Source organism: Nicotiana tomentosiformis, chromosome 6 (genome assembly GCF_000390325.3).
Source record: "Nicotiana tomentosiformis chromosome 6, ASM39032v3, whole genome shotgun sequence".
Taxonomy (NCBI): domain Eukaryota; kingdom Viridiplantae; phylum Streptophyta; class Magnoliopsida; order Solanales; family Solanaceae; genus Nicotiana; species Nicotiana tomentosiformis.
This window is the reverse complement of record NC_090817.1, coordinates 37,252,890-37,264,280: the sequence shown is the minus strand read 5'-3', so window position 1 is coordinate 37,264,280 and position 11,391 is coordinate 37,252,890. Positions and strand designations below refer to the sequence as shown.

Here is an 11,391-nt window from a genome sequence, read left to right as displayed (position 1 = left end):
TAAATCAAATATTTTAATTTTATTAATCAAAAACTAAAGTGTATATATATATATATATATATATATATATATATATATATATATATATATATATAAAACCCAATGATGCTTAAGTGAAAAATATGTGTGTAAAAGATATGTCTTGCATTTATTAGTTAGATGTAAAATATGTGAAAAATATAAATTGCATTTATAAGTGAAAAATATGTGTATGAAAGAATTACATATATTTCTGCGTACCATTTCGAAGGACAAAATATATATCCTACAATCAAGTCAATGTGTGATACTTCCATTTGAACTTATTTTTGTTAATCAAACAATTAATATGAAACTAGTTTAGTATTAAACACTTAATGAAATACAATTATCGAAAGAGAAGGTTAGGAAGAAATATTTCTCCAAAAGGTTACAGCATTCAACAAACGCACTCATAAATTTGAAAGCAACTTTGGCAATATCTACTGTCTACATGAAGTTCACACCAACTACCTACTCAACTCAAAACTAACAGATTGTAAGGATAATAACTTAAATGGTAAGTTGATTGTTAAAAAGAAACAGAGTCTAAGAAGAAAGTAGAAATGCATAAATAGATGACCATTTTAAGCATTACACTACCATTAAGGAAACTGGGATTAAACTTCTTTGATACCAACAGCTGCTCCTGCTCCAAAAAGGCTCAGTTTTTAACCCAAAAAGGAAAGAAAGGCAGAGCACAATACTTTCACAAATCTATCAAAGTCCAAGCTGCCTATGTAAACATGATGATTTTCCAAACAAGAAAGAAAAATGGGGAAACAAAGTTCTGAGAGAAGATGTTTCTTAATCTCTCTCTATTGCGGCTGTGCATGAGATGACTTATATTCCAGCATCTCAGCCTTGTATCTCGCCTTATCTCTCACACCTTTTTCCTGATAAACCTGCATTACGAGCAACACATATTGAAGTTGAGTATCAGCTGAGAATTGATCCCCATTTTCCTCTTCAGCATCAAATGTATTTACTGCGATATTTTAATAACTCCAAAAGTTGTCTCTGTCATACTGCGGACATATCTAAGAATGTCATTTTGCTAATTTTGAGTCTACAGCAGAATTTGCAACCAAAGACAACCTTAAATTAAACCAGACACCCTCTCGCCCCAAGGAACAATCAGCTGATGACTTATGAAGCAACCACCCTGGTTAAGGTCTTTTTACTGAAAAGAGGCAACTTTTGACATTTGGAATCATAAAATGCACACAATTATTCAGTGACAAAGGTGGTTAAATACAACATAAAAGCAACTATGCCTTCAAAAAACAATCAACTATGATTCTGCTTAAAAGTCACACAGAGAACAAGCAAATAAAGAATAGGATATTTACACAGTTACTGTATAATAGACAGTAGCAACATGTAAATTATCTCCAGGTACAAAATTAAATCCTCATTTCCCTATTATTTTTATCCGCAAAAAAGGAAAAAAGGTTTACTAAAACGATTCCAGCCTTCAGATGCAGTTTGTACACATAAAAGTAAGCAATAAACAAAAAAAGTGAAAGTTTAATATGTCAAGCCATTTTATCCAACCTGTTTCTCGGCCTCTGTAAGTCGACTCCAAAGAAGTCCAATCCTTTTGCTGATAGCTCTCTCTTGCCCCTGATATGAAGGTTTCAGCCTGGCATAATGCTCAGCAAAGAAAAAATTATAACCACTTCGATTTGACTTGGGTCGAGAGGGGTCCTTCAAAGCCAACTTGCGTCTTTTCCTGATCCGTTGGGAAGGCTTAGCTGAAGTATTAACCCTTTGGGACTGATGTGGCAATGCAGGTGTATGATAAAGCACACCACTTAAATTCTCCGAGCCCAGGTTCACAGTGATTACGTAACCATAATCAAACTTTGCATCAATGGTTCCAATCAGTGAACTTCCAGCCTCCAGATTATAACTCACTACAGTTACAAGAACCATAAAGTTGTATAACGATGACACAAGCTAAGTATGTCTATCCACTATAAAACAGGACATTACAAAATACAAAGGAGCTAAAAGGGAAAACATATGAAAGCCAAGTTGCAGGAGAGAAAAGAAATCTCCGTACAAGGAATATCAAGTTTCAATACTTCTTTGTTGTAGCTCTCTTAAAATTTCAAACAAATAAAAGGTAAGACATTCTCTAACATGTTATACCAAACTAATGGGGCATAAAGAAACATACACCGGAGGAAGGATCTCATGATAGAAAATTAAAGTCTTAAAAGATTGGAAGCACACCTGAACATTGATTCGTAGCAGCACTATCATTGTTAGCATGTTCAGCGGCAGAGTCAGTTACATTTCTATTTGCAAGATCTGCAGAACATATAGAAGAAGTGTCCCCAGTTTTTATTTTTATAACAAAAACTTTAAAACAACAAATACAGGTAATTGATTGCAAAAGTGTCATGATACCAGCCACAGAGACAGAAGGTTCTTCTTTCCGAAAGTAATAAACCTGCTCGAAATGATAAAGCATGGATAGATAGTACTTCCGCAAGACAAATGATGCACTGGTCACAGAAGATGGAAATCTGAATATTCCTTTCACCTCCCCCCATTTTCGCTCTCTAATAACCTGCAGCAAGTTCCCAATATAAAACCCGAGTGAACTCCAAATCACATTAGACCAACCATGTTGAAGGCGGACAAATTATTTTAGTCCTGATAAAGAAAAAAAGTAGGTTGGAGAATGTCAAAGCAGCAATAATTTCACTGAATTAGGTTTGAGAATATCAAAGAAGAAAGGACTTTAGAAAAGTGTCAATTTTATTAATTTTTGTTCAGGCAGTTCGCAAATACACAGTTTTATTTCTAAGAGAGAAGGGGTTGTTTGGTTTAAGGAATAAGGATATTTATTCCCAGTACAAAATTCAGTATTACTTATATAGCGTTTGGTTTTCAATATTAAACTTTTCATTACTAATATAATCTCCATATAACTGATGGAGCATTTGGTCTCCGATATTAAGCTCCACATAAGTACTAAACTCTCCATAAGTTATGCGGCGCTTAATATCAGAAACACTGTACCGATCAACGAAAAGAATATCAGAGAACAATGTATCATTAATACTGGTATAACTTATGCAGAATCCATGTATTATTTTATACGAGATAGAATGTAGAGTAAGAATACATGTATTAGCAATACATCAACAAGAGTATTTAAATATAAAAATGCCCAGAAAGTAGGCAATCAAACATAACAATCCTCATTTTATTATTCGCGGTTCTATTTCACATATTGTTTTCACTGCCGCATAACAATTCTTACATGATTATTCACCACATAAACAATTCCTACATTATAATCCCTACATAACTAAGCCTCAAACCAGACGACCCCAAAGCGTATATTCTAGATTTTGGCACCGCTGAGAAAGACAAAGTAATTTGATTCTGCAAGTGACCCTTTGAATCCTACCCTCTCAGATATGCATCAATGTCCTTTTCTTTTTTTTTTTTTTTGATAAAGTAGATATGCATCAATGTCCTTGTAATTGAAAGTTAAGTTGCCTCAAACGCCAAGAGGTTGCTGAAGTGGTGATGAGTATGACCTTGATGGATAGGTGCCTAATTTATGAATTTCAAGGTGCAATATCCATTGAGTGAAACTCCTTGGAACCGGCTCTACAACCAAGGATGAGTTACCCTTTTTATATGAATAGCCACCCTCATGTTTGAGCCTAGTCCAAAGTTGTGTTTTGTATATACTAGTCTATTATTAGTTGACGATGAATGGGGACAGATTTTGAAGAAATAGCAATCCCTGAGGATCCTCATGATGGAAGGTCGCATCTCTTTTTTGTTTTCTCATCTTTTCTCCCCTTTATCCTCACTCTAATGCTACAACAAACAGCTGCTATATATATAAGATATCACCCAAATTCCCACTATTTATCCTAAGAAATCTCCGACCTCAGTAGTTATAGCAGTTACCAGGTCACACATGTGCATGCAAGACTAAGCATATCTATAATACATTAAAAGCACGAAAACCCTTAGCAAAATGTCGTTCGTCTTTTTTACCCCTTTAAAATAGAGTTCACACTAGACAAAATAGTCATTTAATTATCTTCCTATATATAGTATTAATCATTCAATTTATGTTCCTAATATTTAGAAATACTCATTTAATTACTTTCCTATTTAGGACCTTGATTTAGAAAAGTGAAAAACACATTCCTAAAATTCCTACCATAACTAAATGAGAAACGTACGTTTTAGAGAAGGAACTAAAATGTCTTCAATTCCTAAAATCTTAAGTTAATTAAAAGAAAATATATATTTCAAGAAGGAATCAAACTATTTTAAATTCTAATTTTTCCTATACATAAATAGAAAAGGACAATACAATAAAAGGAAACTCTTAACTACTTTTGTTATGGGTAATTTTGCGCCAACTTTGTCAAACAAAAACGTAGAATCCTTTTTTCCTTTTCTTTTTTTTTAAACTTTTCTATCTCTCTCTCTCTCTCTCTCTCTCTCTCTCTCTCTCTCTATATATATATATATATATATATATATATATATATATATATATATATATATATATATATATATTTTATATATATTATATTAAAAGCACGAAGGCCCTTAGCGAAATGTCATTCGCCTTTTTTACCCCTTTAAAATAGAGTTCACACTGGACAAAATAGTCATTTGATTATCTTCTATATATATCATTCAATTTACTTTCCTAATATTTAGAAATACTCATTTAATTACTTTCCTATTTAGGACTTTGATTTAGAAAAGTGAAAAACACATTTCTAAAATTCCTACCATAAATAAATGAGAATAGAACGTTTTAGAGAAGGAACTAAAATGTCTTCAATTCCTAAAATCTTAAGTTAATTAAAAGAAAATATATATTTCAAGAAGGAATCAAATTATTTTAAATTCTAATATTTCCTATACATAAATAGAAAAGGACAATACATTAAAAGGAAACTCTTAACTACTTTTGTTATGGGTAATTTTTCGGCAACTTTGTTATGGGTAAAATCCTTTTTTCCTTTTTTTTTTTTTGAACTTTTCTATCCATATATATATCTATATCTATATCTATCTATCTATATCTATATCTATATCTATCTATATTATTATAAAAGCACGAATATTTCACGTTAAATGTTGAACGACTAAAATATCCTTAAAATATTAATCGAATTTTATACCCTTAAATATTTTGTCAAAAAGATAGTTCTATATTGGATAAAATAGTAATCTAATAATAATTTGCCTAATATTTAGCTAGGAATCTGATACCAAATAATGATAGAATTCTTTCAAAACTAATAACCGAATGTAAAGTTCTAACAATATACTAATTCTATGCAGACAATTATATAGAACAGTAGTAGAATCCCACATGCTCTTAGAGTCCCAAACCCATAGCAATCACACGTATGAAACACATATATTGCCTCTATATAAATAGTTTCGTTGTATTCACACCATCATTACAATACAAAACATCTGTACACGGATGTTTTTAGAGGTAATTTTTGTCTGTTTTAATATCATATTTTATAGATTATATTTGGCTCTCTAACACAACCCAAAAAAGGCCACTGACAATTAAGAAGCTAAATCTTTAATTTTGTGCATATTGGTTGATAATTCGTCCACATCTTTATGGGTTATTGAGTAAGATTTTTGATAAAAATCTATTTACTTTTATTCTTGTAGTTATCCAACGGAAGTTAGGTGGTGTTTGACCCAAATTTATTATGTTTTTTTGTAAAAAATTTAAAATAATAGAAGTTATGACTTTTTTGATTGATAAAAAAATTATAAAAAAAAAATTAGTTAAAGAAAGGCTTTGGTGGAAACCAAAACTAAAACTCGCAAGCCCGGTTTGGAAAAACAAATCAGCAACTTCAATTTTTGAAAGAAACTTTTCCAAAACTGTTAAAGAAATATAATGAAAGCAGGTATAAAAATTTTAAACTTTTATAAAGTAACTCCGGCATTTGCCCACTACTCTATTTATCTATCCTATAATTACAACACTTATTATACCCTTTAATCTTTTAAGTCAATTCTTACAAGGCTGGACATAATTGAGAAACAGTTTGTGATGAAAAAACAGTAGTCAAGATGGGAAAATAGAAGAGTTGAAGATGCAATAGTAGTTATATTTAACCAGGAAATGTGACGGCATGCTAGCTACGTTCTAAGAATTTTATGCTATCCTCCATGGACCATGCCTTCAACTGTTACTAATATTTCGACAAAGAATACTGCCACTGCTCAATATTATTATAGGAGAAACAACAATCCAAGGGGTGGTGGTGGTGCTTTTTATGTCACAATTATTCTTCTCCTTTCTATTTTTATATACACAAAGAATATCCTCCATGAAGAAGTTCATCAAAATAAAGCAAACAAAAATATTTATTAAAATGAATCGTATAAGAAAGCAAGAAAAGTCCTATTTATCAAAATATAATGAGGAATTTTGTGTGGGTTGGAAGAATTACGTTTGGAAGACAACTTCGAATTATTTTGCCATAAAAAATCATACACATGAGACATATTTATTTATATAGATTTTGGTTCGTCTTGTCTTAAACCATTGCAGGGCATTTAGTTTCATAGAAAAATGACATATTAATCAAGACCAGCCTGATAAGACTCAGATTTCAATATAGATTTTAATATCATAGCTGGAGGGGGGAAAAGCTATTGTACTATTTGTACATCATGCCCCTTTACAATTTTAAAATTAAGAAAATGACTTTTTTAGATCTCTTCTACGTAAAAGACAGATCTCTTACGTGTAATTATAAATCTCTCACGTGTAAAAAAAGAGGTAAGGTCATAAAACTAAAAACAAATTTGTAAAGTGTCACAAAACCAATTGACCCGGAAAAAAAGAAAGAGAAAAAATAGATGCACTAATAACAAGTATATATATACACATATGTTACATTAACTATTAGGTGCACTTATTATTACGTGCGAGGCACGTACATAGAGACTACTTTAATCAAAAGTTCGATGTCTTCTTTACCGAAAACGTCTTATGCAGTTATGCCAATAACAGCCAATGGAGCCTTTCGAAGTATATATCTCGGATGCTAAATAAGAACATTGTGCATGTCTGTACATTTTTGCAAAGTGGAACATGTGTTTTAACAAATGAAACCACAGAAAGAAGAGGAAAAGCTTGGAACCTTTGGACTAGCATTTGACAGAGATAAGGTTAAAGGTTTAGTTTTCAAAGCCCATTATTACATTTTACATAATTTAGGTCTTGGATACCCAATGTAAACAAAAGAAAAAATTTAGTGTCATGCGTCAACATGCTTACATTTTACTATAGTTTCCATATTGAAGGTTCTCTCTCCAACATGAAAGCAAATATGTACGTAACTGAAGCAAAACGTTTGTTTGTACATACCTTTTCTATTCCACCTCGAGATGTAACCTCAATAAAAAGACGGTGTAAATCTAGCGGTGTTCCTGCTACAAGAGGGATCCTGTACAGTGGGAAGAGTTAGAATAAAGGGAGAAAAGATCACGCCAACATATTTGAGAAAAAAGATTACACCAACTTGATCACTAACTTTCTGATTACTTTTTAAGAAGTTAGCAAGTTTGACAATTCAAAGCAACCTCTTTAACATGAGTCTGCAATTCGCTAAAGTACCATTAACTCATACCAGCATCAGCAATAGACTCATAGCAAGGTTCTCACAAATGAAATAAAATATCTTCTTTACCTATAATTAAATCACAACAGATAAAACCATCATTATATACTTGTGACATTGTTTCTGAAGGGCAATCAACCATCTCTCGTTAGATGATCTCTTCTTCAACTTCGCCTCAGAAGGTTTTTCTTTCTTTCCTTTCTTTTGTGTGTGTGTGAAGTAACTTCGCCTCGGAAGATTTCATTTTCTTACTTCATCATTCTAATTTTCTTTAGACATTACTGTTTATCCACTCTTTTTTCTTGTATCCACTATCCAAGAAGCTTACAGTATCATTTGTGCTTTAGTTTACTAAATCTTAGAGCCAATACTTGATGCATGTACATCTCCTGAATACAGACAAAAGTGAGCGAACAAAAAGAATTACATTCCATATAGTAAAGTATAAGCCCATTAGGTATTCATGTATTGATAGTAAAATGAAGTATTTCTTAAGTTTGTGTCTTTTCCACAAGTCCTTAAAGATATTCAAGGTCAAAAACATATTTTATCAAAAACATAAAGCAGCAATGTACTGCATCACCACGAGTCAAAAAGTACAGTTTCTATTTATGGCGGTCAAACTTTGCCAAAAAACACAGCTTCAACTGTATGGAATCAGCAGGTGAACTTTCAAATCCTAACGAGATGGAACGTGCACTCAATCTGTTAACTGTTCTACTGTAATTATGAGTGAGAAACTCATCAATATAAGAATGTCAATTTTGTGATGTAAATACAGGACCCAATGAATCTAATTTGGATATGGCATTTACTTGGCTTGAGAACTGAATGAAACATGGTTTCTCCCATGCTATTTACCTTATTCGCATCCTAACAGATTACTCCCTTAAGAACGTACAACTGTCGAGCTAAGGACCAGAGAACAAGCATTAGGTTATGACAGTATCATGCAACCAGTTCTATGGTCAATAAGATGGAATTAAACTTTTCTTGATTTATTACGCTATTTTATCAAATAAAATGTAATTTATTATTGATGGGAAAAACTTCTGTATAAAAGAAGTATACCAAAAGAGTAGAGAATCTAGAGATAGATATGATTATCTGCCAAAGTCACCGAATCTTCTATACAAGTAGGAACGCCATGGTTGCACCAAAAAGGCACTAAACACGGGAGGCTATTCCTCGTATGCGCAAAATCAATCTCTTTCTCTTTAAAAGCTCGACTTCCATATTGTCCACATAAGTGCAAATGGAGCAACATCCCAAGCCTGGCGGCGTCTTTTAAAAGCACAACTAGATAGTGCATCCTTCAAAGTACCAGGCATGGTCCATTGTATCCCAAACCTTAAAAGGTGACATAGGTCAAGTATTACGTTCACCTTGGGCGCAGAGGGGCAAATACACACCTTTTGCTTTTAGGATTCTCAATTTACTACGCTTGTTAATAAAGAATATGTTATTTATACTCCTATAAATTTGGTAACCTTGAATTACATATATGTAAAGTGAACCTTACAGAAAATAATTACACGTCTACTTATACATGCACTCGCCTACAAAATCCCCTCTGCCTTGTGAGAGATTATACAGACACCAGCCTTCTAATAGCGCGTCCCGGTACTATCCATGTTCGAAGAACCCTGAGGCGACTGCAATGAGAAAAAATCTCACTTATCGGCCTAAAGGACGAGCAAACATTTGACGTGAGACGGCCCTATCTTGTATCGAAAGATTTTCTATGCTATGTACCGGTCCTTTATTACATGAAAAAAGAGGGGGAAAAAACTCAAGAAGCAAGACGCATAATCTAAATATTTTCAAATAACGAAAAGTTAAGTAATTGAAGGTGAAGGGCAATTTAAGAATAGAAGAAGGGACTAACTGGAAATTGGTAGGGAGGGATGCAGAGAATTGCTGAAGTTTGTTCCAGAAAAGTTGGGAATTTTGAACAATTTGTTGGTACTCAGCTTCCGGCTTAGGGTAAGAGAGAGGCCCTCTTGGGTACCCTTCCGACTGCAGCTGCAACTGCGACTGCGACTGCGACTGCGATTGCTCACTAATTTTTTCATCAGCTGCTTTGTTGGACATCTTCTATTCTCTTGCTCTGGCCAAATTAAAATTTCTCCTTTTAGCTTTTATGATACTGCTAAATACATCCCCAAAAAAAAGGATTAGTTCCCTATGCATATCTTTTTACTTTTTAGGGAAAATGGCTAAATTTGCATTTTGTATAATAAAATAGTGTAATAGGAAAATGGGACTATTTTGGGGGATTTTATGTACTTTTCCGTAAATAAATAGACATTCCTCTCTCATGTCCTATGCTATGTTTAGTTTACCTTTGAAATTTTTCAATATTGCTATGTAATACTTTTGCATTCTATATGATATTTTATTATTTCTAGGGTCTATACATACTAAGATATCTAAAGTTTATAATTTTTGCGTTGAGACACCTTAACTAGGTCTTATTCTAATTGATAACCTGTAGTAGGCTCAAAGTTACCGATCAAGACACATTTCATACTGGCTTAGAAATACCTCAAGTTCGTGCTTGCCTAATTAAATCATTTCGGTATGAAAGATGAACCAATGAAGAATATAAAAAGGTGTCCAAAAGAGGTGCGAAATAACCTATTTCAAGTGTAATCGACGATTTAATTTTCTAATTATTCCTGTAACGAGGCTTGCATACACGCGTTTAATGTAACGACTCGATCGGTCGTTTTGCTTTCTAGATTATCGTTCTCCTAAATAAGACTCCCCGTATGTGCTTTTACTGTTTTATGACTTGCGAGGATGGTTAGTACGGGTTTGAAAGGGTGCAGATTGAAATCGAAACACTTAGTTCTTTAATATTAGCTTGAAATGGTTAAGTTTGACTTGAGTCAACGTTTTGAGTAAACGACCTCAGAACCGGGACTTGACGGTCCCAATAGGTTCGTATGATGATTTTAAACTTGAGCGTATGTCCAAATCGGATTTTGGATGACCCGGGAGTGTTTCAGCACTTAATATTGAAAGTTGGCGCATTGAAGGTTTTCAAGTTCTTTAAATTTGTTTTGAAGTAGGATTTGGTGTTATCGAGGTCCGTTTGGGATTTTGAGCCTGGCAATAGCTCCGTATGGTGATTTGTGACTTGCACGCAAAATTTGGCGATATTCCAAGTTCATTTCATAGGAATCGGATGTGCGGAAGTGTTCCTAGAAGTTTTGGAGTTTCATAATTCGATTCATGTATTTTGGCATCCGATTCGTATTTCTAGATGGTATTTTGGTATTTCTATCACGCGATCTGGTCCGTATTATGTTGTTGGATGTGTGAGCATTATTAGATGGGGTCCCGAGGGCCCCGGATGCGAAATGGATTGGAATCGGTCTCAAAAATTTCATGATGGACTGTTGGTGCACCAGTTCTGGTGCGTTCGCACCTGCGAGATTTTTGGCCGCAAGTGCGAGCCATCGTGCGCAGAAGTGGCTGGGGAGTGGGCTGGCTAGAGTCCGTAGAAGCGGACTTGCTTCTGCGAGGGAGGAGTCGCAGCTGCAGAGGGATGCACCATGGCGTAGGTCGCAAGTGCGCGAGGTGAGCCGCAAGAGTGGGCTTGCAGGTGCAGAGTTTTTTTCGCAGGTGCGAATAGTGCTGGTCCGCACGTGTTTCCTAGGAGCGGGGATTTTCCCGCAGAAGCGACGAAGATTCC

The 11,391-nt window shown here is 34.0% G+C and overlaps 1 protein-coding gene across 1 annotated transcript; it reads right to left on the bottom strand.

The window, feature by feature from the left end:
- Positions 1–373: 373 nt before the first annotated feature.
- LOC104085469 (high mobility group B protein 10-like) lies at positions 374–9,844 on the bottom strand. Its single transcript, XM_009589507.4, has 6 exons — positions 9,577–9,844; positions 7,436–7,514; positions 2,437–2,599; positions 2,260–2,337; positions 1,576–1,937; positions 374–923 (listed from the first exon to the last, which is right to left on the bottom strand). The coding sequence occupies exons 1-6, from the start codon at positions 9,780–9,782 to the stop codon at positions 837–839; spliced, it is 975 nt and encodes a 324-aa protein (XP_009587802.1). The 5' UTR covers positions 9,783–9,844; the 3' UTR covers positions 374–836.
- Positions 9,845–11,391: the final 1,547 nt, after the last annotated feature.

Coding starts and splice junctions, on each gene's coding strand:
- LOC104085469 (XM_009589507.4), bottom strand. CDS start 9,782: ATGTCCAACAAAGCAGCTGATGAAAAAATTAGTGAGCAATCGCAGTCG. Junction 7,515..9,576: donor TCCCTCCCTACCAATTTCCA/GTTAGTCCCTTC, acceptor CCCACTGTACAG/GATCCCTCTTGTAGCAGGAA. Junction 1,938..2,259: donor TGCTACGAATCAATGTTCAG/GTGTGCTTCCAA, acceptor TTGTAACTGTAG/TGAGTTATAATCTGGAGGCT.